Here is a 27,910-nt window from a genome sequence, read left to right as displayed (position 1 = left end):
TGACACGAACAGGAATCTGAGCACTGCTCGGTTCTCAGTGAGCAGTCAACACAATGACTCGGACTCGACTCGAGTCATAATACCGTGACTCGGACTCGACCCTTTTTCGCTGACTTGGACTCGGACTTGACTCGGTGGTGAATTGAAAATGACTCGACTTGACTCGAGTCAAAACTATAAAACTGAGATTGACTTGTGACTCGGTGCCTTGTGACTTGGTTACAACCCTGGCCATTTCACAGCATTACTTTCTTACACCTGAAAATAAACTTCTGTCTGTCTGTCATGGGCTCATGGCGTTCATTATATATAGCGAACTCCTGAACCAGGGATATCTAAATATCCTGGTCCTGAGCAAAATACATACAAAACAAAACCCTGTGTTTGGCTATCCCTGGTTTTCCGTACTATTCGTTGAACAATACCACTATCTCATCACCCAGGTTTTTAAAATGGAGGTGGCGAAACCGAAATATGACGCACCACCACCAACATCATAAAATTCTCATCTCGAAATTGGCGCGTTACGGATTTCGGTGTCCACAACTTGAGCTCATGAAAAGTTACCTTACCAGACGCCAACAAATGGTTGAAATCTCAAATACCTTGTCATCTCCTCACCTTGTAACCTGTGGTGTACCCCCAAGGCTCAGTACTTGGACCGGTCCTCTTCACCTAATATGTCAGCTACATCTTTGAAACCTCCTCATTGAACACCACACTGTTCGCTGACGATACTCACCTCCTCTCTTCGGCATCATCGACAGTAGAGCTGGATGCCCTGACTATAGTGACCAAATGCTCAAAGTGCATGAGTGGACGGCCCAAAATAACCTTTGCATAAACGCCTCGAAATCCCAATTGCTGACAGTAAATTCAAAAAATAACCAAACTGTTAACATCGGTGGTCAGCCCGTTTCCAACACAGATAATGCGAAATATCTCGGGGTTTTACTGGACTCGGACATGTCGTGGAAGAGTCATATTCATTCCCTAGACACTAAATTGTCACCGAAGTGCGGCCTTTTCTACAGCCTTAAATGCTTCATGCCATGCTGGGTTCTTCGGATACTCTTTAAATCCTTAATCCAATCGAAGTTACAATATGGCATCCTCTGTTGGGGGGCTGACAGTAAAACTGCACTCGAGCCATGCACTGCAAAAACTACAACATAGGTACTCCGTATCATAGCTAGGGCCCCACAGGGGCCTGGTTGTCCATCCAACAAGTCTCTGCTGAAGAGATTCGGTGTCCTAAACGTAGAAGATATGCGGAAACTAGAAATCGCCAAGTGTATGTATCAGTTCCACTGCAGTCGCAGTCCCGAATATTTCAATGTCTTTTTTACCTCGGAATCAAAAGCGCACAAGTACAACACACGCGCGTCCACGTCGTCCAAATATCATATGATCGACCGAAAAGATCATCGCTCCATCAAATATGCCGGACCCGATGTGTCGAACAGTATACCGCCAGCCATCCGACAGTCGACGAGCATGTCCACATTCAAGTCGAAATACAAGCAATTACTACTAAATGAATATTAGTCCATCCTCAAGATTACCGGAACACGTCTGATCTATCGATCTTGCCTTTCATGCCATGCCATCCATTTCTTGTTGCCTGCTTTTTTCTATACTGTCTTCTTTACTTTTCATTCAGTGTACTGTACAAGCCTCCTCTTTACATCGCCTAGAGGCCAATGTGGGTGTCTGATTCCATAGACTACTCCAAGTCGCTTCGACGCCTTCCTATCTTTTCATTGTATCGCATTTTTTTGGTGTATTGAACTGATAAAATTGCTAATAAACCAATGGTGATGATGAACCACACCCGACGTGTCAGCATAATGAATAATGAAATAGGTTAGTTGTGCCCGACCGTGACCCGCGGATCGGTTGGAGTAATTTCCCTCCCTTCGTAATTTAGTCCTATAGTTTACAGAATTTAGATAACCAAAATCTCCACCCTAATTGGACTTAATATGAAAAACGAATTGTATAAATTTCCAATACATTCACGGACCCCCTGCAACCTGTAACACGGACCGCATGACTGGGAGCACATAAATGATGTTGCTAGTAACGCCCGATCCATCATACGGAGACCGACTCACACAATCTGTATAGCTTGACCATCAAGGTGCATTGAAACCTCGTTTCGTGCATGCATGTGGCTTATAGAACATCAGTAGGCTAACGCACATTCATTATGCCATGACTTTATTTTGAAACGCGCCAGTCGATTTCTCAAAATGTAGGCTACCATCCATATCGAATCGAGCGCAGTCATATTTCGCAGATAACTCCCACTGTCCGGTGGTACGAAGGATCAGCGTTCCACATATTCTGATTGGTAGCTTCCCAGGATGTACCGACGGCGAGTATCATAGAGCAGCAATTTGTGCCGGGATGACCAGTGTACCATTTCACGTATGGAGCCGATGTTCCGTTGGAGAGAAGAATACTCTGCGACTGCAAGTAAAATCAATGATGATTAGAAATATAGCGACATATAGGAATTGTGACGTATCTTTCTCTTTAACCCGATCCAAAAAGGGAGATTGTGTATTCGATCTTCACTACAAAAACATTTACAGAACGACTACACCTGCTGCGCAACAATAACTAAAACGGCATATAGCGGCGATCTTGTTTGTTGCTCAGTCATATTGAAATGTTGAAGACAGATAGCCATAGAGATAATATTAAAAACGTGAACGGGCTTTGCTGTTGAAAATGTACATTTACCCTTTGTTGAGATCGAAGCGATTTGCTGGATATTGCCCGAAGGAAAAATCGCGGGGGCAAACTGGAAGGAATTATAGACACAGCACAGAGGTGGTCAAAATAGCCAGCGTTGGTAGGCTACTCAAGTAGAAGTAAAGTTAACGCCGTGAATTTCTACTTGATAACAAGCAAAAGAATCCATTTCCAAGACACGTCAAAACTACTTCAGGGGGAAGTAGAAATTGTAGGTCTGAAAGACGCAAGTAGTTGTTTCAAAAAGGTAGATTTGGTGGAGACGTTGTAGACGGCCAATTATCGGCACATTGTGAATCATAATGGCCAAATGAAACAACTACGCTGACATCGTGTTATGCTCAACGTACCGCAATATCCTAACTGAAGCAAGACTGCGCGGGTATTGGTTCTTATATCAAGGAGCGCAGGATGGAAAATTGTGATGTAGACAACAATGTCAGAATGAAGCAACACGGTGTGTCACCAGCAGTGTGCGCACAACTTCAGTGTTACCAGCCAACAACTGCTGCTGCTGAACGTTATTCTTTCTCGATTATTGGCGAGCTACTCAGTTAGAAGTGTTAGAACAGACACTTTCTACCCGAGAATGTAAGAAAGTATCTTTTGTTGTTGTTGTTGGTCAAAATCTGACCTTTTTAGGTAAAAAATGGCCCTAGTCATGACACGTTAACTCGTGAAAGTGACACAGACATGTCACTTAATTACTTTAATCACATTAAATAATGCAGAGTTTGAAAAGTAAGTGATTTTGCCTAAAGAACTTACAAGTAGAAGTGGAAGCAGGTCTAAAACTGACCATGACCACCTCTGTATGTTGTTCTCCCTGTCAGTACCGTTCTAAGTCAGTGTGACAGTTAAAAGTTACTTTGGTACTGTCATTATGGCTATTGTAAAATTCAGGAGCCCAACTGGAAGTAACGGTACACACTTGCGGATGGTACGTCATTCCCAGCCACCCGTTCACCCGCTCCATCGTTTCCGGAATGATCAAGCTCCTCATGTATCTCGTCATCATGTCGAAGTGGGACTTCGAATAGATATTCGCCAGTTTCCCGCGTCGAGCTTCGCATATCGCCCGAGCTTCGGCGAAATGGAGTTTGTAATAGCGCACATCCACCCAAAAGCATTTCCCGTCATGCTTCACTGGGCAGAGTCCTTGGAAGTGATTGAATGTTTACAGTCGGAGTTGCTTCTGAGCATAGCACGCAAGCGATAAGCGCACGGTTAGGCTACTGGAACAACTCTGGTGTAGGCTATAACACATCGGTTCCGGTATCTTTTTTTATCGCTATCGCGGGTTCCTAATTGTTTGGGATATAGTTTTCGTGAACCACGGTGTGACCTAGCTAGACGGAGAGAAATGTTGGCCTGAGGCATTAATTGGACATAATGTGCGATTTATACGATGCTTCGAGTCGACAGACAATAAGGCGTTTTGCGCTGTGACGAGCCCATGATTCGGACTTCGGCTAAGTTCCATAGTTTTCCCAAATTAAGCTTTCTTTGTGCGTAGTATAGATAGATCTTGCCGAATGAATTGTTGGGGTGAACTGGTTTTCGAAATGCTCTCTTAGCTATAGTGACTTCATACTTCCATTGGCAAGAATCTTCCCATATGGAAAACACCACGGCTTTGTCGCCATGAGGGATGAAAGTCCTGATACCATAGGAAATATATATAGGCTACCTCACTGGTCACTGTATAGTTTCTTGTCCTTGATATTTCTTGATATGGGATAAGTTAATAAAGTTGAAATAAGGTTGAAGATCAAGATTTTCGTTGCCTTTTCATGCCATCCTAAAACTAGGCCGCGGACCCCCAAGGGCTCAATAGATCCCAGTTGAAGAGCCGGGAAAGAGAGAGAGTCGAGGAAAATATGAAATGCGAATCCTTGAGATCCGCCCACACCTCTTGTCTGAAAGTCGAAGACATGGACCTTCGTGGCATAAAGCATCGTATTGGGGCAACTGTTGATGAATCACCAACGCTGATGACAGCCCATCGCGTGGCTGGAAGTACCCATACCCAACATTTATTGAATCAGGCATACTCTTGCAACATGGCAAGCTATTTGTCCAGGTCATCATGTCATTATAATAGCGATACGTACTTTAGAATCTGCTCTAGGCTATATTTACATTGATTCAGTATCAATAATATTCAATTGAATAGTATATTCATATTGAAATAAACCCTAATATTTTCGGCTGACACTCGTCTGGGGTAATCGTCAGCAACTAGTAGAGAATTTGAAAGAACATTGTATATCAACAATGGAATCTCGAAATATGACGTCACTACGATTACCCCACGATTGTTGATGTACAATGTTCTTTCCAATTCTCTACTAGTTGCTGACGATTACCCCTGACGAGTGTCAGCCGAAAATATTAGGGTTTTATTTCAATATGAATATACAATTCAATAGTATATTGAGGTTCTGTACCTCCAAGAATCTCTTCAATAATATTCACGACGAAAGCGATTCGGCGAAAAGTCGTACACCGATGAAGATTACAAAGACAAAGCAAAACATAAAATTGCTAATACCGTGGCGCAAAAGGACGAGAAAGGCAATAAGCGCCACAATAAATGTCTGGAATTATTAACAATATCAGTAGAAATGTTCACAACAAGTTTTGACATACTGCAATGACGACATTAGTGGCATTGCCCCTCTAATCCTATTCTAAACCGATATATAATTTTTACTAGTGTTTACGCAGAGCAACGAAAATATCAAAATTGTGGCGAAAAGAGTATTGTTTTCTGTGGGTTCGCTTGTAAATGCCTCGCTCTCTCTCGCCCAGTATGTCCAATATTTTGACGAGCTGCCACTAACATACATTAAATACCTTCTCTCTCCTCCAATTGTTCGATTCGCTTGTTTGCTTCTGAGAGAGCATCCGAATATGACTTCAGGCCTAACAATAATATTAGTAAACACCTGGTAAACTATCAGGTGCATGTGGCGTACCATGAATACTGCACCTTCTCGCACCTTTTCTTGGACAATGTCTGTTAACGTATCTCGGTCTATTATTCCACGCGGTCCACGATCTCCGCGGTTTCCCTTTTCTCCTCTCGGCCCCCTCTTTCCTGGTGCGCCTTGACCCGATCGATGCGGTGTCTCCAGAGCAAGCAATTCATCCGAACAAAAGGTCTGATGCGCTCGTCTGAGATTCAAACATCCGGATGGTTGTTGCTGCAGCTGAGCTGAAGCATAATTCGCTAACAGAATGAATGAAACAATCACTGCAATTCCAATTCTATTCATAACGAATATCCGCTACGTAAACGAATACATAATTTGTTTGGTTGTTGGTTGATTTCACGACTACTGCCTTATCTTTTTTATTCCTAATAATAAATACATATTTACAGATGATGCGTATCTGCAAAGAATAATTTTGCAACTCATACGCAAGCCCCTCGACACCCTGGATTAAATGAGTTATCCGAACATACGAAGCAACTTTTGTCACGCGCGCCGAGCCACACCAGAGTTGAAGTGCGCGCAAGACTTGAATGTGTCGTGGTTATAATAATATTGCTTCCCACTGCAATCTTTTTCCATCGCAACCTAAAATCTTGTCTGCCGCCACCGATGAGATCAAAGTGATTTACCCAGCAATAACAATAAACATTCTTCGATGTATATACGTTCTTCCTTATCTGTAACATAACAGATGAATCCAGTATAATCTGAAATCCGAGTGAACACTCCTAAAACAATACAGTTTCCACCAAATTATGATTTCCTATCCGCCCTTCTTGATTACTCATACCCAGCCTAGATTCGTTGATGGATTCCATTATGCCAAATGACATGATTCATGTGTAGATAGAAAACGGGTTAGGCCTACTTTTCGGAATATCAGTAAACTCACTATATTTAGGTTGGGATCAACTACTGCAACGTGTGTAATATAATGTCAGTTGTTGTTTGTGGTATTCATGGTGTTTCTCAACTGCAATCCTCAATTACACCAGGCAGTATTACTTATTTCGAGTCCGTAGCTGCCAACTTGTAGCACGCCACTTCTAGGCTTTTCAAGACATCGCTTACGCGGATCAGATGGCCTGGAGAAGCCTAAATCAACCTTCAACACTTGGAAGGGATTCTGGAGTTGACCTCGGTCGGACTCGAACCTGCAATCTATTAGGGTTGTCGCTGTGGATCATACCCTATTCCGCCACACTATACTGTCAGTCGTTAGCCTACTACCAACGCTGTTGAATAATTCGCTATCGCAGTCATACGTTTTAATTTATCCCATTCATATGTATATTGGATCATGCTATTCTTACTGAACAATTTGTATCGTGAATCGTTAGACTTCATTGGGGGATATAAATAACCACAAGCTGTTTAGATAGCCTACATTCCGAGAGATATGAAGTAAACAAGGTGGAATACCAACAACGAAGAGACCATCAAAATATTGCTATTAAGTGATATAAATGGTACTGCAAATCTCGGGGGCTTTAAAGTTTAATCGTTTTCCTAACAAGCGCAAACTAACGCAGAAACAGACCAAATATCGTAAATATAACAGGGAACAGAAAAGATATGCGTCCGGCGGAAGCTAATAGGCTACTTACATTTTTCGTGCGCCATGGTACCGCTGTGTTACGCTGCCGTTTACGAAGATCAATCGGAGGGAAGTGAGTTTGTAATCATCATTTCTGCGATGCGATGACCTTTTCAGTAAAAACACGAATGCAGGTTGAGTTGGATATAAAGTGGAGAGTTGCTGGAAAGGTCCTCGGATGTATATTTTCGTGGCAGTTCCCGCCGTCACTGCAAATAGGCGTCGGTAACTTTAGGAATGAAGTTGTCCCTTCGTTTCAATATTTTCTTAGTATTCTAATGACTATTGATTCGTGTTCACTGTAAAGCTCATTATCTTTCCTACATAGCCGAGGAGGAAATCGATTTTATCATCTAAAACTATAGCTGACTGTGATCTAGCCAGAAGACGGCTGTCATTACGGACCTCCCTGTCAATACCATTAAATGTTATAGTGTGGCAATTAAACGTATATTTCCTATCATTATTTTAGTCATTACCAAATTTAGTCAACGTAGTTAGCGCAGGTACTCAAGTAGACGTAATACCGTATATGTCTACTCAATTACAGCAGAAGTATAGAGATTTTGAAGAGATGTTGAATTACTTACGAAATTCAATGATGGATCTTGGCGACTAATGCTAAATAATAAATTCTAATGCAATATAGGCGCATATTTCGTGAACATATTCAGCTACCGTGATAAATGCCTATTACGCCTATTTGTTATGAAAATTTGCCTCATAAAAGCGATGCAGACATAGCCCAAAACTATAGTTTTTACTTACGTTACAAAATTCAAAGTGTGAGAATTAGTATCTTTGCCCAAAATCTATTGAGTTGAAGTGGGAGTAGTCTAAAAAGCATAAGCTCTATATACTTGTCTAAGTAGCACAATATGACAAAATCCACTCGAGTACTCCGAAAACGAAGCACTTCGTTACTGACTCGACCACCTCTAGTTTTTTCAAATACTTTCGGCGACTTCAGTATTTCGCGGTCAACAGAATCAATATACTCTCTCGTACATGGAACGATCAGCGATTTCGTAACACCCAACACTCGGAAACACATTTCAATCGCACATTTTATATTAAAACGATAATACTGTAAAATAATAAGCAAAAAACGAAGAAATAGCAACACGAATTATCTCCACCGCTGACGACGAAACAAATGGAACAGACTCGGATGCACATATAGCAACGAGAAAACGCAAGTTGAAGTTTGAAGGGAATGTGCTGCGCGCTACACGCAAATCAATTACAAAACACAATAAATTGGCACACAGAGATCACGAAAAGCGAGAATTAAACGTCAAATAACGACGCTCTGCTGCCTCTGTAGCCTGCGCCGCAACTGCTGCGAGAGGTACAAGTCGTCTTTGCTAACCCGCCTGCCCCTGCCGTAAGTTTTCGGGGTCAAGTCGCTGATTTCCACAACGTTTTCGCTGTGTGGTTCTGCTGGGGGCGCTGGACGCGACAGTTTTAACGTGTGGAGGGGAAAGCGTGGACTGCCTCGCCCTTGACTGCGCCTGACCGGGGTCTCAGAATCGGAACAGACTTCCAAATCAGGATTCGAAACCATACGGACCCTTATGTTTTTCCTCTGTTTTGGAGTGGGCGGCCTTGCTGTGCTCAGCGATTCGTTGGACGCGGAACTACAGTCTTCCAAACCAGTGGATGAACCAGTAGCTGAACGCAAAGCGATAGGGGACGGGGCCTTCGTTCTGTGGCGGATTCCGGTCTTGGTGGGCGATTTCGGACTGCCCGCCTCCTGAGACACAGCCAAACCCTGCGGTCTGGGTGAAGAGGTTTTTGACTGCGCACATGATTGTGCGGAGGCTTGCGTGGACAGAAGAGATTTCTCTGGGTTGGCAGTGGTGGGTTCTGGTTTAAGTATTTCTTTCATGTCGTCCTCGGTGAAGGTGACTGAGTGGTTGGTCTTCGAAGAGGAACTGTTGGAAGGCGCTCTCTGCGGTGGGGATAGAGTGAAATTGGAAGCGCCAGGCCCGGCGTACCTGAGAAAAGAAGGATCGCAATCATTTCGCTGAACCTATACAGATACAGATAAGTCTGTCGAAATACCGCCTACAAGCGGATGTGGTTACTACCGAAGTTGCACAACCTACTCGGACGGTTATGACTAGACTACATACACGTGGCGTTGGTAGTGCATACTGTATATGCCTGATGAAGATGTGATAATAATCTAACTTACGAGAAATTTAAATAAAAACAAAAAACTAGTCTGCTACGTCGCGTATTGTTTTCTTTGTTTGTCTATTATCCTAATTTCTTTGTAAGTTCTATTATTATCAAGTCAACATCGGGTATTACTACTCGCCAATTCGCCTAATTATACTTGGCCGGCAACGCACCTGCTGTCTGTTTGCGGTCGATACCTCGCGGCCAGCGCGGTCGAACTGTTGTTGCCGTTTTTGTTGTTGTTGTTCATGTCGCTGAGCGGCGGCGCGGGAAAACTCTTGGCAGTCTCATCGGAAGGCGTGTCCAGATTGTCGCTCGGAAATTTCGGGGACGGACTTCTGAAAAGCAGAGGGAAGGTTTGCCGATTGTCAACGGAGTAAGTCATGCTCACGGTACTGGTTCATCCTACATTTTGTTAGTTCAGTTTTGTTTATTTTGACGTCATCGAGCTCGTGACGCAACAGATCGATTCTTTGGGGTAATATCCACCGACTACCTGTACTATTTCGGAGTATTCAAGTATAGGAGGGTGGCTATGTTTTGGCAATGCTTCCACTCTTAATTTACATATTCTTGCATAACTCCTTGCTATTACCCTATGGTTTGTACTTTATAAAGTACAAAGTAGTTTTGGGGCACATTTGCATTGCTTTTATGAGTGAAATCGTCATGACAACCGGTCAATGTGCCATTTTGAATGTAGTTGCCACAGATTAACTGCTAAAAATTGAAATCTGTCAACCAAATCCACTTTTCCAAACTGTTAACATTGACGTAGTTTAAAACATGTCTTGGAAATCGATACTTGTACTGTAATCAAGTGGAGATTTATGTCCGTACTTCTACTTGAGCATCAACGCTGACTACGTAAACCGCCTCTACCTACACCTCACAAAAGAGTACGGCAAATCACTATTGTGAGTTCTGTCGTCTCGCGTTTACAACCAATAGATACCGCCCTTGGCGAGTTTTTTCTCGTTGCAGTTAATAAAAGAAATGTGCCGCTATATGGAGCAAGAGAATCGCGCGAGCAATTTTGAAAAATCCCGCCATACTGACTTTGCGTAATTGGCCGCTTTTCTTCGGAGCAGAAAATCGACTGCGTCCGGGTCCGATTCCTGCAGCGTGCGCAGTATCTCATCGTGCGTCTCCCTCGGTATCTAAACGGAATCGCACTATTTAAAGGTCTTCAACGTAATGCTTAGAGGCAGAAATGAAAGTAACTACTCAAGTACTCCGTTACTGAGCACTGTGAGCACCTCTGATTAAACGTAACAGAAACTAACATATAAGAGAAAAGCGATCAAAATAAAGTGACATGTGGCCGTAACAGATATGTCAGATCGTGGTACTGTAATATCGACTGCATGCTCTCAAATACCAACGCTTGGTATACGATTTCGGCATCGGCTATCGTGTCTTACGCAACAAGACGCTGGGAAAATAGCTGCGTCGCTTAAAATAACCTTATCAAGCCCACCCGCGATATCCAGCCCGACTTTGCACACTTCGCGATGCATCAATCAGACGCGCGGCATCACAGATACATCATCCGATCCGAAACGCGTACGCGTACACGAGATTATATACCACCAACGGGCGCGTATCGCTAAAAATTATTATTATCGGCTGCCCTTCCGTACCCAGCTAGCAACAGGCGTAATCGCGATCAGTCAAACTACGAGCGAAAGTTGCTAGCGTCGTTGCCGCGGCCGGTGGTGCGTAAATTCTCGGTTTTTAGCGACTAATACGAAACAACCACATTAATATGAGATAGCTGCTGATGTGGGTTGCCCGAGATATGACCATGCGGCACGAGAAAAAACGACAGATCAACATGCGACACTTTCGCATGCGTCACTTTGGCATGTGGTTTCACAACCCCAGATCTTACCCTAACCCCAAAACCAACACTTATTATATATTTAACCCTGACCCAATCTCAACAATACCCGTCCCTAACCCCCAATTTTACCCGCATGCTCAATTGTCGCATGCTATTATGTGTTTGATGATTTCTGCACATGTGCTAAAGATGTTCAGCGTTCAATATAGATTTGACATATCAACCTCACCTATCTTTACATGCTTCATTTATTTTCATGGCTAGTCGTTCTGTGTCATACCTTATTTCTTTCCACCCAGTGTGCACGCCTCTTATTTACATCGCTAGGCTCATATGGGTGTCTGACTTCAAAGACTGCTCCAAGTCGTTTCGACTCCTTCCTATATATTTTAATTGTCTCGCAGTCTTGTGGTGTTTTGAAACGATGAAATTATTATTAAACTGTTACTTATATTGAATACAAGATCCCCGTCAAGAGGAAATATCTACTCAGTACTGCACCCTCACTTAATAGTATCCTAACCATAAGAGATATATTGACTGCTCACGCTCATATCAAATGCATTACCATGACATACACGTGAATTTACCAGTGATCGATTTTAAAAAGATGTACTTGATTAACTGCTATAGGTATTGCCAACACTGTTACCCTCTTTAGCCCAGACATTGCCTCCGATTTTATATGTTAGCTTCTATTCAAGTCACCAAGATTTTCTATTATTTCATTTTGTGATTAGCATTTTTCGCTATTAGATCACGTAGAGACAGTGTTCTTGTTAATGCGGTGGGATCAGACTGGCTGATGTCTAAGGCTGTATCGATCATTCCTGTCCGATACCGAATATTGTACTTCCTATTTTTGCAGTATTATCATCATTGTAGTCTGTTTTATATGTATTTCGTTTGGATGAAAAATAAAGAATATGTCTTTGTAAAGTCAAAATAACGCATGTGGCCGCATGTGAATTTAACCCGCGGTTATACATTCAAGTCAGCCCGTTTGCGTGCAGCTTTTTTTACGACTCGAGATTACATCATAGTGTAAATATGGGTTGTACTTGAAGAGATTTTAGTCTGCAATTGGCAGTAGATTTATGGTACCGCTAAAAGCAGAATCGGACCTATATTTATCCGAATAATGCGGTCGTTTCGAGTGCGATTTTAGTGCGTTACTAGCACGTAATATACCAATACTGTCTGCGCGTGGAGTGTGCTGAATTCCATCTCTTCAAGTCAATACTCACCACAAATAAATCCTTTTGCGAACGTATCATATCGTCCACGATCTTGATGACGTAAGTGCTCTCTTCGGCGCGCTCCAAGCTCTGAACCTGAAATGACAAAGCGAGTGTTAGGCGAGCGCACCGCAAACAGAGCAATGACTTCAAAGTGCTTTTTCGCACATCGCGCGCCGAATTATCGGACAGCTCTGACGTAGCAGCATAACGTGTCTATATTCGCAACACGGAGAAGTCAACGGGGCTTTCTACCGCCGGGAATTTCGGATTATGAAAATCTCATACACGTATGAGAATACAATGAAATTGCCGAGATATATACAAAGGTGGAATCAATTCATCACGCCGCCATATTTATCAGGCACATACCAGACGTAGCAACTTAATAAGCAGCACGCGCTGTCTTTACAGACACCATCCGTTCCTGTGTTTCGTAAACTAAGGAGCACATGCAATACCCTTATGTTTGATTACGGCTGGTAACGTTAATACAACCAATTACCCTAATAACTCGACCGTAAGTATCTTAATGCAACCAAATATCGCGCTAATTCCGTGCCGGGTCGCAATAAATCTATGCCAAGGTTTGCGGTCGCATACGCTTACGCATTCGCCCTAGTCCTTGCGACTATACGTGCACCTTGTTTAACTTCGACAAATTCGAACTCACGTGAATCTTGTAATCGACACCCGAGCGTATGACCCAAATTACGCGCCTTTCATGTTACGCTAATACTAGACATGATAGTGCGCTATAACCTTACGGTGCGAGCCCATTGACCCGGGCAGGTGAATGAAAGTTATTAAAAATCAATATATCGTGGTGTCTTGATTATAGAGCTCGGTAAATACGAGTTTTCGCGGTAGAACACTGCTGTGTAACATGAAAATTAATGCATATGGACAATTAGCGGACGTAAACCGCATTTTCACGTATAAGCCTTCCCGGATTCGAGTTTCGAAATCCACGTTCAAAGCCGGAAACGATGCCTTTTCGTTACAAGGTTTTCGAAAATCCATATACATTAAAATCTGAAACCCACGATCTTTAATTCCATTTCCCTAAAGTCCAAGTCTGTAGGATAGACGTGCCTACGGACTGAGGACTATAAAATTTACAAACCATGTCAACCCAACAACGGCCAACATGTTTACCGCACAACGCGGCGCCAAATTACAAATCCCGGTATACGGAATGCATTCTCTTTCATTCATGAAATAGATTCGGCTCAGCAGAGGGGTCGTGACTAGTAAAACTATATTATTTGTTATGTTACGCATAAGGTACCTTCTAGTAACGCAAGTAGTTTACGCCGTAGGGTGAAATGAACAATCGCACGCGGAATGCGAAAGTATCGCAACCGAAAAAACGCACCGACAAAGGTAAAAGTCGCCTAATCCCTGGATTAGTCGGTCGTGAGAAAATAGACGTAAATGCGATATCGCGTTAACATCATTCCTATAACTCTGTTATAATCCGTGTCTGAGAATAATACGAATTACGATGTCATCAAGCTCGTCATTATGAGCTGAACTTTGTTAACGGGAGTAGTCGTAGTTTGCGTCTGGATAAGGTGAATATAAGACGAATTCAAGTCAAGCTCAAATATTCACACACATAACGATACGAATCACTATATTTATATTTTAACGCTTGAGACAACGTAGGCCTACCATATGCATACTTCAAAGTACTTGAAGTAGTACAGTACAATAATGTTACAATAGTACAATTACAACAGTTACAACAGTACAATAATGTTAACATGGCTGTGATGAGATGTCATTCAAAACCGTTCTGCCTAATAAGAACATACAAAGTACCTAAACGCGAATAGACTTCGAACCATTGTGTGTGTAAGAAGAAGCGATTCCTCATGCAAGGATGGTCTTCGTATTTTCACAAAAATTGTATTAGTAGCCACGACACATCACATCGCCAGATTGTCATAATACGAGATGAGCTTTTATTAAAAAATCATCCGATAACTAGACATTATTATGATCGGCATTGATAATTCCGCTAAAACTCAGGTTTAGTCATTAGCAATATCAGAGAGTCGGGGCGTTCGTCTCAATGGATACGCAAAGTAACCTTTCTCCCAGTGTATACGCAATAAAACCTCGCGACTTATGGTAATGCATGGCTGTTTTAATACCCGATTTATTCCTACATCTCGATGTCAACCTAGAAAACCACAACGAAAACAGCAAGTCCTACAGATCAAAATATGTGAAACGCAAGTAATTTCACAATTCACAACACAAAACCGCTTGTCATCAAAACAGCGCTAGCAAGCACACGATCTGTTTCTCATTACTAAACCCACCGCGCATTAACTCAATACTTAGAATCTCACTATAGATAATCAGAATAGGCCGGACAAAATTTTAGCGACAGACTAAACACAATAGTATATACAAAGCAACGCGTGTATCACCGACGCCACGTCACGAACCTGAAACTGCTGGTCGCTGGCGGATGGGTTTTTCTTGTAACGGTGCAGGATGTTGGGTCCGAATATGACGGAAAGGTTGGCAACGCCCATCTTGTTACCCGTGACCTGCAAACGTGGGAACAGTGAAATGGGAGACGGCTCATTTAGATTATGAAAGCATAACACTTGTGTATTGTGCGCATTCGTGCCAGTGAATTTGGCATTTGGTAAATTTGGTATTGGAAATGTAATACCTGTTATTCCTATGCAGAGTTGGGCCACTAGAAATTTTTCAGCTTTTCCAAAATAGATTATAATTAGAAATATTGCTACATAGTGGGTGGGCTGCAACACCAATGGGTTGCTGGTTCGAGTCCGACCGAGGTCAACTCCATAATTCCTACCCAAGCGTTGGAGGTTTATCGAGGCTCATCCTCGCCATCTCATCCGTGTAAGCGGTGTCTTATAAAAGCCCAGAAGTGGTCCGTGCTACAAGTCGGCAGCTACGGAATAATAATGAAGAAAATTGACCTGGCGTAAATGACCATAGTAGTCGACAAACACCATTACCACAAACAAAAACAAAACTAAATATTTTTCCAAATTACACTAGAGTTAGAATTATAGGTACACAGATTTTATTACATATTAGATTAGATTTAGAATTATAGCTACACATTTTTCCAGACTAGATTAGCATTAGAATTACTTAATTCTTGACAACTCGAAAATTTAAACAAGTTTGGTTCTCTTCATATCAAATCAGACATCATTTTCGTAAGAGCGAGTATGGCATAATTCTGTACGCCAAGTCTGGCTTGTTTCGCACCATACAGGTCATACGCCACGTGATCAATCTCAACCGTTATTATTACAAGTCCATGTATAATCTCCCGTTCGATAGCCACCGCGGATAAAATCAGTTTACAATATCGCGCCCTCAAATGTCAAGAACGGGCACTTAAAACGCGACAATATTGTACAGCAAACCGTCGGGTCGGGTCAAGTGCAATGCGACACGATACGCGCACAAATTGAAAAGTCAAGGCGTGCGTTGACAGGCCTGTTTTGAAACGATGTAGCGCTGACCCGCAGCAGATCAAGACACGAGGAATGGATACCGTTGAGAGTAATAACAAATCCTGTAGTGCGCGTAACGGATTTCAATTCACACCCGGGACACGGGGCGCTTTAATCCGCATCGCGTAGCACTCTGAGAAATGCGATTGGGCTACCAACGCGGGTCCGCGTAATCCGAAACACAAGCGTGAAATTGTGTAAATGAAGGATTTTAGCGCATAAAACAACGGATACTCTCATATTAGGTGAAACATTCGTTTTCGAATTTATGAATATATAATACTATACTACGCCGATGCATCGCTTTCATAACAACATACTTGGACAACCACTAGATAATTCTAATTGTCTAATGATAGTAATTAGGGCCAAATGCCGGTAACCTAATTCCAATCTAGATAGTAAATATTTATTTGCTCTAATTCTAATCTAATTTGTGAAACGCTTCTATACCCTAATTTTAATTCTTATCTAATTTATTCTTTTCCTGAACTGAACTTGACTCAATTCCCAAGCATTCGCGAATTCTGTAATTCCAATTTGATCTACTATGGAAAAAACTGCATAGTTATAACTCTAATTATAGTCTACTTTGTATAAAACTGTGTAGCTGTAATTCTAATTCTAGTCAAATTTGAAAAAAAAATGTGTAGCTTAAATTCAAATTCTAATCTAATTTTGAAAATTTGAAAATTTTGTAGTAGTTCAATTCTGCATAATAATAATAATAGCTATTACATTTCCAATACCAAATTTACCAAGTGTCAAATTCACCAAATGCCAAATTCACTGGTAACCTTAACGAATGCCCATCGGATTTGATTCGTTTGTATCGAGTATACGCGACTGCGATTACCGGCAGTTGCATCGCCTAACGCGCATCAAACCGGATACGGTCCGGCTACATTGTCAGAGCAGCGCAACTGCGCATTGATCGTCGCATGTGGATTTTCGGAAATGTCAATTAAAATAGGCTGTAAACAGCTGGTTCGCGGCAAAAAAATTGAAAAATTGCTTTATCACACGTCCATTGCAGTGATAGATTTATTAAACTCGAAGACTTTTCGGGTGTATCTTTTCAAGAGCTATTAAGCTTAAGGGGAAATGGATAGGAGATAAACATCTAGGGAGTTTCACAGTGGCCACAAATACGTCACTGTGATGGTGATGGCATATATACTTTCATTATTGAGAATAGTCCGCACAAATCTTGAATTAACTCAGCACACGACCTAAGGGTGTTGTCACGCCATTGGCGTACGCAATCACAAAGATTTGAGTATAGTAATAACGTTGCGCATTGGGATTACTGGTCGGATGTCGCATTATTACGTATGTGGTGTGCGGCTATTACGTATTGTTACGGACGCTTCAGCGGTTGACGAACCTGATACGCGTCTTAGCGTAAGATTACCTGTGCATCAATGTTGCTGTATTGGTTGTGAGAAATGCGCACCATATGTTACATAGGGATTAATGTGTGACTGCGTTGCATTATGTTAGTATTCTGACAGAATACGTGCGGTAGTGGATTTCCAGTACGGTAGTCGTTCTTCCAGTAACGTTCCATATCCATGCGAGATTTGACGGAATTTGAGTTATTACCGAATTCGAGCTATTGATTGGGGCCTAGAGTCGAATTTGAAGCTCAAATCTGAACAGGATTTTGATTCGAACGCATAAAATCAATCATGTTTGCATACAAACGTTGCTCACATGATGGTCACTCACTGGTTATGGTTCCCAACAAAATTAACAAGTAGGCCCATGTAGAAAGTGAAAACTATAGTTATTAATTCATCATTGTGGACGAGTAATGTGTGAAACATGAAGTCTCTCAGCTCTAGCTAACTTATAATCACCGTTTTTCCAGTAGCGTCCAGCCTGTCCTCAGAAAACTCGGCGACAGTGGCCAGAAAACTGAGTAACTGCTGTAGGGTATCGCGATTTGGCATAGGCAATAGCCACACCAGGCTGCGCAGGGCGTCGAGTCTTTGCGGTTGCGGGAGTTCTAAAATCGAAACGCATTATAATAAGGAACGGGCAACGTGGAATCAAACATCGAATAGACGCCCAGATTGGAATCGAATTCGGTGCTTCCGAATTATTTTTAGCAGTCTTATTTACATCGGATTTCGCTCCGCCGATTAGAAATTCGAAGAGTATGCCAAAATTCAAATTATTCGCGATTTCAATCAAAAAAGTTGAAGGAGTTCACGCAAGACTTGTTACTTACAACTGTGATATTATCGAATACAACGAACACTGCTACGCTGCGAAGCTTATTCGAACGAACAGTGCAAGATAAATCTCTAGGTTTGATATCGATACAAACATGTATCTATATTCTATAGATTCGAGCTAGTAAACAGTTTTTCGATACTTATGATATGTGGGGGCAATAAGAACACCAGAACTGCCGATTCAAGACACGCTCTGTCAAACTAGCGTGATAAATTGCCGTATTTACGACGTTCAGACATGAAGCGTGTATAATTGATGCGAAATCAGGGCTGTGTATTTTCACGGCATAGATATACCGATATGTATTGTCAAGATATCGCCAAGGCACAGAAATGAATTAACTACCTATGTCCTGGCAAAATAAAAACTAGAAAGTATAGTATGTTGAATTGAATGACTTGAAACTATTTATAGTTAGTTTCGAAAAACAAAACGATATTGTTACACCATGATCCCGCCTTGGCGGTCCATTGGCTCACAATCGCCCTGACGTTACAGCTTTAAACGACTTAAGCTACTTGAGTAACTTCGGTCACTACTTCAAGTGCTTTTGGTCGCTCTGGAAAGCATTGTTTCCCCTTGCATGCTTAAAAGTTATATAGCATTAGTTCTACTAAGCGTTAGATTAAGTTTTCACTGATATTACAGAAGCTCAGAAGCGCTGGTGTAAGGTTTTATGCTAGATTACAAGTACCAACGAAAGGTATTGCAAGAATTCAATTATCTTGTCGTCAGCAACTACACATAGCAGGCAGGCTCAAATACGACCCTGTATAGATGACAAAATTTCGTAAACACGCTGTCATTTAGCCTCAAAATCTGTCGCAGTGAAGGTGCGGGAGTGAAAAAATTCCAAACATTCGCAGCAAACGTACTCGCTGTCGATATAAAAGCCTGGTACAGTTCCCTGGTGAGTAGCGCTTCGGGCAAGTCCCGGAAAAACTCTTTCAGAAGCGCGGCCACGTCGTGGGCGTGATAGTCCTCGTCTATCTTCACGTCGACGCCGTGGTCGAACTCTTGGCGCAACTGAAACATGGGGCGACAATTTCGGCTGGCTGTAATTGCGCACAGTAATATATTGATCGCACCTGCTTCACTCTTTTCTTTGAGCCAGCGATTCGGAATATTCCAGTCACGTCCAAGCCTAACAATAAAAAATCAGGAGTTAACGCAATGCTCGCAATACAGCAGTGGCAAAAAGCGAGGAAAAAAGCGTCCTTACCCTCCTAAAAATTGAATTTCATTTTGATATCGTGACGTCATTTTCGTTAGTTACGTCACAGTATACCAACTACTAAGCATTTGAGCATGAGACACAATGGAAAACCACAGTTGAGCAATGAGCATGAGCATGAGTCATTTGAGCATGTGACACATAATGCATAAAAACTAACCATAATCATAACCCTACCCCCAAAAGTAACAGCAAACCTAACCCAAACTAACTCTAAACTTAACCCTAATCACATTTGTGTGAGTCAAATGCCGCATACTCCAGTATCACATGTTATATTTAATCGCAGACTCGTGTTTCCACGGACCAAGTCTATACTATGACATCAATTCAATATTCAGAATTTCCTACCCCTTCCAAATTGTGGTATGTTCCCCTCTGAACACAGCTTAAGCGAGCGTGCAAATTTGTCTTGCTCCAGCGATCGCTAGGCCTATCCCATTAGCGATACCCCTCACCCCATAAAAACGTCTCAATAGTAAACGGCGCACAGATGGCTAATTACCAATCTCATCTGTGTTCGTGTTGTCGAAAGCTGACTTCTCGATATTAATGTTCCATAAGGATTTTGGAATTTTAGTATCACAGAGCTAGCGGAGAATATACATAAGCTGATCGACATGATCGATCATCCGCTACACCTATTGATCGCTGTCATTTTCCATAATTGATGGTAATTTACATTGGACTCAACGTTAGGTCATACATTATGTTGCAATAAGATTACGCAGGGTATCTATCGAGTATATTATCTTTATGGCAGCAATATACGGAAAGAAATTGCGCCGATACCTATCCTAATGCCCGTATTGCTGCTAACTTTGCGGCCAGGCAGGTAAATGGTCGATTATGGCCACGGACTATAAACACTAACCGACCACTAGCGACTATACGTTCACAGCGGCTTTCCATTTGTCTAGCTTCAGTTAAAGGCAGACAGACGCGATTTAATTTGATTGCGGTGGCGACGCCACTTGAACTATAATAATTTTATGAGGCGTTACACTATCGATTTAGAAACGCCGCGAAATCAATCACGGCGGACTCGTCTCTTTCGTGAGAAAATAACGGTTATGTGATAAAGCCTACGCGGTTAAGACACGGTTCCGAACTCTTTTGTGTCTGCTGATCCTTGGCTCTGCAGGAATCGTTCGATTTAATGCGCTGACAAGCTCTGCACATTGGCGCGCAGCTGTGCAAGATTATCTTCAAGGGGCCGTTAAAATGTCGATGGCAATCCGTGACGGAATGATGTGAACTGAAATGTATTATACGCGGGCACTCCACAACGTATTGTTATTTGTAAATCTACAGCTATACAAATCCAAGTGGATTTGCTGTTATGGTCGACAATTCCTGTCATTATAATTGATACTTTTACCGAGACGCGAGGGAATATACTAGACAGGTAAGCAGTCGGGTTAAGACTTCACCCCAATTTCGCTCATGACTGGTCACACAGTTTACAGGCGGTTTTAGCGTGAAGTCGTGTGATAAATACTGTTGTAGAAGAATTACGTATTACCACCACCGTGCAACATTAGGTGGTTAAAGTAGTAAGCGTTGTTACTCAAGGACAAGTAGAAGTAATGTCATAAATGTCTACTCAATTACAAGTAGAAGTAGCATTTTCAAAGACATGTCAAAACAGCATTAATCAGTAGAAAATGAAGCTCTGATACTCAAGTAATTACGGTGGATCGCATACTTATGGCAATTGATCATAGTGGCTAGTGGCTAACTTCGAAATTGCAGGGTGCATCCTGTAGACCAGTGGTTCCCAACCTTCTTTTAGACACGCCCCCTTTATGATAGTGAGAAATTTCGCGCCCCCCTTATCGTCATATCACAAAATCCAAACGCGATGCTAGCAACTCCAACAGAATTTTTGATGGCATGGAAGGTTATAACTGTTGATGAGAGAATTAAAAAATATGAAATTCGGTGTATATACAGAGAAGCACGGGTGAATTGGAGGTAAATCGCGCAAAGCGCGAATTTTCTTTCAGTTGACCGCTTCTTCGCCCCCCCCCTTCCCCATCAAGGAGGGCGCGCCCCCCATGTTTGGAACCACTGCTGTAGACTCTCGAGTCTAGAGTCTAGACTAGACCAACGCAAGCTGGCCATCGACAGTAAATTTTGCACAATTTCCGAAAGTAGCCTATATTATACAGTTACCGTGATACAGGGGCTCTTTTGCTCAGTTGTCATGACGATATCAATAAAAAAAACGATACGGGCATAACCCAAAACTACCGATGATTGTCAGCCGAAATTATTCGGGCGTATTTCAATATGAATATACTATTCAATGGTACATGGAAGTTCCGAACCATCAAGAAGGCCTTCAAAACTACATTGTACTTCAAAAGTGCAAAAAGTGAGTAGTTGTGCGTAAAAACCTGTTAGCAGTGGAAGTAGTCTAATAAACTCGAAAAGTAGAAGTTATTTTTGATTAATATCGACCCCCTCTGCATACAACAAGCAATGCCACAATAGCGCGTTGAGAGCATCATATGAACTGGATTATTTACATATCATGCCACGACTGTGTCTTCATGACTTAAATTCATTTCACATAGTCACTGCATCGTCATACCCTTTCAATAGGCAGCCGCAATATTTTTGAAGATCAGTCAATTGCATTGAAGGGATTTCACTTCTAACGACGCCACAAAGGTACGAACCAAATACGGATATGCGCCGCACACACTCGGTTGTTATGTAACCCGTTGCAGTGCTGCGGTCACGGTAATACTACAACTGTCACAGCTCAGGATTGATGAGTTATTGATGACTGTTGATGAGATTACTCTGAGATTCTGTACCAAGAACGACAAGGTCCGCTGGGGTAATATGTAAGAGAAATGTAACCGCGCAAAGCGTAGGATTGACCGCTGCTCCGTAAAATTCAAGGGGGAACGACACTGGATCAATTGGAACATAACAAGTGACGCACTGTCAGCATGTTGGGAATATAACGCGCCGAGATTCGCGGAGCGAGCGCTAATATTTTGGGATACCTGTTTATGATCCGTGGCGGTGAATTTGGCGGTTACAAACACACCGAAGATTGAACTGCGATATGTTTTCAGTTTGGTTGCTACGTGACGCCGCTTATTGACTGCAAATACTCCGACCGTATTTCCAAGCTCATAGAGTAGGATTGTTCCAAATACACAAAATTTGGCTCAATTCCAACCCAAAAAAGTGTAGTTATTAGAGTACAAAATTTTGGATTTGAAAGAAATAGTACTTAAGGTTGAAAATTCTGTTGAAAAAGCTACGCCGGAAAACAGTTTCCCAGACTGTGTGAACGAGAAGTAAGACTTATTTACATGTCTTGATCTTTACAATTGCTTAGAATCAAGATGTAATATTATTAATACTATTAGCCCATATATTACATATGAATTTGACACCAATTCTGATGGAAGAAGTACAGTTCGCCTTGTAGCCTATTGTTTCTTTGATCAAATGGCTAATATCACAAGGTTGCTGCGACTTCTCCTTATATTAAAATCTACTACTATGCAATGCATAGTTGTATATACCATTACGCAATAACCAAAAGCACTCGAAACGCCAAAGAAGCCTTACCATGTTTCAAAATGTGGGCGCAGCACTTTTGCACCACGTACGGCACTTGAGGCATGGTCGGCGGCAATAGAGACCTCTTCTTGTCCTTGGTGCTGGTTTCCGATATCATCAGCGACTCCAGCAGTTTGGATTGGACAGCGTCTATTTCCGTGTCAGTGTTGAGGCCGACCGCGCACTGCAAGAGAGAATCGGATGCATTTCCGGCAGACTTGGGGAAGTAGATAATTCTAGTTGCTCAATTAAAGTAATTAAAACGAATTAGCATCTAATTAGTGAAGCGGTTTTATGCTCTAGTATTAAGTCAAGTATAATTTCTGGTTTACTGAAGAGAACTGTATAGCGTGAAATGACCCCAAGTTTGGCTTACATACATTTGCCATTCTTCTGTTCATGAGAATGTACTCTGGATTGATATGAACTGGTCATGGTTTTATTGGATTTCTTTCCGATTTAAAATTTAATTCGATTTCCACTAGTTCTGGCGAGTCCAGTCGTTCTAATTCTAAGCTGATTTGAAAAAGCTGAACATTTTCACCTTGTCGTACTCTGACTTGCGGCCAGCGTACGCGAATTACATCGTTTCCTTTTCGGAGGCTTATCGGCCCACGCTGAAGTTTCGGAAATAACTGCGCCGCTAATGCGGCCGTAAGCTCCCGCGTAATCCGCAGGCTAACACTGCCGCATGAGATTTCACACGAAATGGACTGTATCAGCGTAATAAGCATGAAGATCGGTGTATAATATACATGGGAGAACCTTTGCTTCTTTGTTACAGGTTACGGTCAGTCACACAAATTTATGTGTATTGAATCATCGTCTTTTACGCTATTGCTAAGTGCGCGTACCTCCGGGCGAGGTGTCATATAATTTAACGGCTTGTGTGTATCAGACGATACAAGCCGCGTCTACGGCAAATTATGGGCTACGAAACTGTCTAATAAACATGCGCGGAGGTTTGTATTAGACGCACAGCAGGTCAGCGCCTGCGGTGGTTTATAAATCCAGCAAAGCGAATAGATGGCTACATGATGACGGTTAGCCTACATATTAATTCGGTACTTAGAAATTTTGACATCGGGACGAGATGCATCAATGTTGTATTAATAAAGTGGAAAATGAATGTTTCACCAAATATAAGTGTGTATTGTGATATATGACACAAAGTAAATCGGCATGTTGAATTTAGTACTTGGTATGGGTGTATTATTTACGTATTATTATTTACGTATTCGACTTCACTGCTACCCATGATGACGACACAGTGCCAGTGCGCAGAGTCGACCATTCCACACACGATCGACGGTAACGCAACCAAAAACAATTTAACAAGTTTACGCAAAGGGGCCGACACCAAAACCAATACTAATAATATACTACTATATGGTGGCGTTCTTAAACTGACGGAATACACTTTAGCAGATAGACCTCCTACAATACGCGTTCTCGGCGACCTTGACGCTGTGTTATGTTACGGCCGAGTTGTAAGAAAAATTCCTTCTGCAAGCTCATGCTCAATTGCTCATCTATCACAATCAACCGCGCATGATTGTACGCACAGTGATGCAAACAAGGATGCGATGTTCGTGATAATAACACAACATGCACCCGGTTTGTTTGGAAGAGAAAATATGCAGTGGAAAAACGATCCCAAATTCCGATTTATTGAGTCAGTCTTAGGCAATTCACCAGGAGATGAAATTTGTGCCTCGTAGTGTCAATGACGTTCGCGATTCCGTTGTGATACGTCGCTATCTCGCTATGTAGTGGCATAGGGATGAGGTCAAATAGAGAATGACCTATCATCCAAAAGACCGCATAGGATTTGCGATCATTTTCGACAGGAATCTCTTCGAACTTCACGGATAGGATGTAGTGTTTTCGTGAACGAATAACTTCACATTTTGAGGCATTACGTAACGCGTCCGAAGATTTTACAATCCCATTAATGTCACCACAAAACATCGCGCAATGCAAGCTATACGCGATATTCACGTCCGACTATTGCACGCCAGCCCAAGATCGATGTTTGAAACTTATAAATCTGCCAGATCCTTGCTTAATTCCCGGCATAGCTACACAATGACTGACATCGCTGCAATATTCAGAGTTCATAATCAGCTCACGAGATCAAATTATGACGTCAATCGGAGTTGACGTACAGTACACCCTCCTTAATTAAAATTTCACGAAACTGCTAATACCATGTCCGCTGGACAAATGAATATCAAAATTACGGGCTGACCTACGACCCATAATTTCAATATATATCAGAAGGCAACAGATCGCTCAAACCATGGATTCGTATATGGACCCGAAATACCGGATTCAAGTGCCGAAACCGTACCCGGATAGCAGACTTGGACAACTAGATAATTCTAGTTGTATAATTAGACTAATTATAGCGAAATGGCGGTAATCTAATTCGAATCTAATTTGCGAAATTTTTCTGCGCTCTAATTTGAATTTCAATATAATTTCTGATTTTTCCAGGAGAACTGTATAGTGTGAAACGAGCCAAGTTTGTTCTACAAACATTTTCCAGTATTTTTCGCGAATTCAGTAATTCTAATTCTAATATAATTTGGAAAATGTCTAGCTATATAATTCTAAATCTATTCTAATTTCTATAAAACTGTATAACTATAATTCTAATTTTAATCTAATTTAGAAAATCTGAAAATTTTTCAAATGCCCAAAGCTGCCGGATAGTATATATATAGCCTTGCTAATTACAAAGTCAGTCGACGATTGAACCTACCCGCCTTCCCAGTGTTTTTCTGCCGCCCGGCAATTTCTTCCTGGTAACCGGAGATCCGTTCGGAGGCGTTGTGGGACTCGATGCCTTCGGTTCCCCGGACTCGTTAGCGGACGGTATCGAACCGCTGCTATTCTGGTCCGCGTATCTGAGATAGAAATACGCGCGCTCAATTGTCATACACGGCGAACCGTAGTAAAGATATCAGCTAGCATGAGACTGAAAAGAGGCGTATTCCATTAATCATGTTTAATCGCCGGGGTGAGCCATTACTCCTCGTGGGATATGCATAAGTAAGTAAGTAAGTAAGTAAGTACTTTATTAACTTATTCCAATTACCTAAGTAGGTCAAGTTTTACCTTGCTGTACTACGCACTCAAGCGTTTTGAACTACTTCCAATTCTACTATAAAATTGGTGCGTATATTCATATTGAAATAAACCCGAATATTTTCGGCTAACGCTCGTCCGGGGTGATGGTCAGCAACTAGTAGAGAATTGGAAAGGACATTGTATATCAACAATCGTATCACAAAATATGAAGTTATTGGCATGAAACTTCGAATAATCGAGACGAAGAGAGCACTTTAATGTTCTTTAGGCAAAAGCACTAGCTTGCAATTTGGATTTTGTAAAGTAGAAAGATGTTTTTAGATATGCTTGCGTCACTTTTACGGGTGAAATTATCACGTAAACTGGGTGAAAGAGCTCCCGTATCAAGGTAAATTGGTAAATGAATATATTTTCTAAAATTGCACGTAGTGTCATTGGTGATTTTGTGTTAGTCGCGAAGACGCGCCTTTTAATTTCGAAAGTGCTGACTACCTTGACACCGTCTGCATTATTATGTCATCATTTAACGATGCGGGACGGCTACTAAAGCCTGCGTCTCGTCCCACTTACGTTTTCATTGATAGTCTATTTTTGTGGTATGTTCCCGTATTATTCAATCAGTGAGCTGCCTCCTTTCAACGTCGTCTTCAATTTTAGCAAGATCTTGAGCCCTAATTGGATATTTATTTCATTGGAAGACCTTGCGAAGTCGGTTACGACCATAGACAGTCAGCAACAGTACTTTATGGGAGTATTCATTTTGTTTTGCCTACCTGCAATAAGGGTTGCATTTAAAACAGAAATCAATTTAAAACAAACACGACCTTTGTTTAAAACATGTTTTTATAGTTTTTTCTAAGCCATGATGCCACGAATCTTTAATTGTGACTTCACAGTGGACGGACATTTACAATTGAAAATGTAGGGTAAATATTGGTCCTTTGACGAAAAGGGCTTCCGATCACTGTCATGAACAGACCAAAAATATCATTAACCAGGACTACATCGTCATGCAGCATTTTTGCGGTCGGCGGTCATCATCATCAGCACACCCATTCCGTGCCAATTATTTCGAACCGACGACGATTTCAAGGGTTCCAGCCACTCCATATCGTATACGTCGATTATATTGGGTTCAGATCGTCCGTAATCTCACAATACATGTTTTTCAAAAGTATTTACACAATTATGGCAAGGATTATACAACGTTTGAAAAAAATATTGTTTTTTTAAAAAAGGTATAGTTTAAAACACTATTTAAAACATGTTGAAACGAAGTGTTTTAAAACACCGTTTGTTTTAAATGCAACCCTACCTTCACTATAACTAATTAGTCAAGTGGATATGATTCAAAACTTTTATACTTTACAGTCTTAAGTTTTTATGATAAGCTAGGCCTAGAATACGGACATGTACTTGTACTTCAGTATAAATTCAAATTTACGAAGTTACTTCTACTTCTACTTGAGTATCAACAATAGCTACGTTGACCACCTCTGGTTTCGACTCCTTCCTATCTTTTCATGGTATCGCAATCTTGCGGTGTTTTATGGATAAAATATTAATATACTGAACCGAAATCCCATTCGAA

At 41.6% G+C, this 27,910-nt stretch overlaps 3 protein-coding genes across 4 annotated transcripts in view; all 3 read right to left on the bottom strand.

Moving 5' to 3' along the window:
- Positions 1-13,134, bottom strand: part of LOC145456953 (gonadotropin-releasing hormone receptor-like) — a 126,418-nt gene extending 113,284 nt beyond the window's left edge. The window contains exon 1 of the mRNA XM_080335103.1: positions 13,121-13,134. The gene's annotated coding sequence lies outside the window, so the exon portion shown is untranslated. The remainder of the gene's footprint in view (positions 1-13,120) is intronic.
- Positions 2,193-8,287, bottom strand: LOC145456957 (uncharacterized). The gene is made up of 4 exons (XM_080335107.1): positions 5,759-8,287; positions 5,623-5,691; positions 3,695-3,921; positions 2,193-2,475 (listed from the first exon to the last, which is right to left on the bottom strand). Exons 1-4 carry the CDS (start codon positions 6,042-6,044, stop codon positions 2,290-2,292), a joined length of 768 nt encoding a protein of 255 aa, XP_080191233.1. The 5' UTR covers positions 6,045-8,287; the 3' UTR covers positions 2,193-2,289.
- LOC145456949 (uncharacterized) overlaps positions 8,416-27,910 on the bottom strand; it is a 38,974-nt gene continuing 19,479 nt past the window's right edge. For both annotated transcript variants that reach the window (XM_080335095.1, XM_080335096.1), the window contains 10 exons: positions 25,991-26,135; positions 23,233-23,407; positions 19,487-19,542; positions 19,274-19,424; positions 18,017-18,165; positions 15,096-15,200; positions 12,643-12,729; positions 10,609-10,709; positions 9,723-9,887; positions 8,416-9,362 (listed from right to left, as the gene is read on the bottom strand). In XM_080335095.1, the coding sequence (XP_080191221.1) occupies positions 8,660-9,362; positions 9,723-9,887; positions 10,609-10,709; positions 12,643-12,729; positions 15,096-15,200; positions 18,017-18,165; positions 19,274-19,424; positions 19,487-19,542; positions 23,233-23,407; positions 25,991-26,135 (1,837 nt within the window). In that variant the 3' untranslated portion in view covers positions 8,416-8,659. The remainder of the gene's footprint in view (positions 9,363-9,722; positions 9,888-10,608; positions 10,710-12,642; positions 12,730-15,095; positions 15,201-18,016; positions 18,166-19,273; positions 19,425-19,486; positions 19,543-23,232; positions 23,408-25,990; positions 26,136-27,910) is intronic.

This window comes from Botryllus schlosseri, chromosome 15 (assembly GCF_051294905.1).
Source record: "Botryllus schlosseri isolate E-star chromosome 15, Bs_hap1, whole genome shotgun sequence".
Classification (NCBI taxonomy): domain Eukaryota; kingdom Metazoa; phylum Chordata; class Ascidiacea; order Stolidobranchia; family Styelidae; genus Botryllus; species Botryllus schlosseri.
The sequence above is the reverse complement of the archived record's forward strand: the minus strand, read 5'-3'. Positions and strand labels throughout refer to the sequence as shown.

What these genes read in the sequence shown, in the direction of transcription:
- LOC145456957 (XM_080335107.1), bottom strand. Translation starts at nt 6,044, where the DNA reads ATGAATAGAATTGGAATTGCAGTGATTGTTTCATTCATTCTGTTAGCG. An exon ending in CCAAGAAAAGGTGCGAGAAG is followed by an intron (nt 5,692 to 5,758) that starts GTGCAGTATTCA and finishes TATTATTGTTAG; the next exon opens with GCCTGAAGTCATATTCGGAT. An exon ending in ACAATTGGAGGAGAGAGAAG is followed by an intron (nt 3,922 to 5,622) that starts GTATTTAATGTA and finishes ATCACTTCCAAG; the next exon opens with GACTCTGCCCAGTGAAGCAT.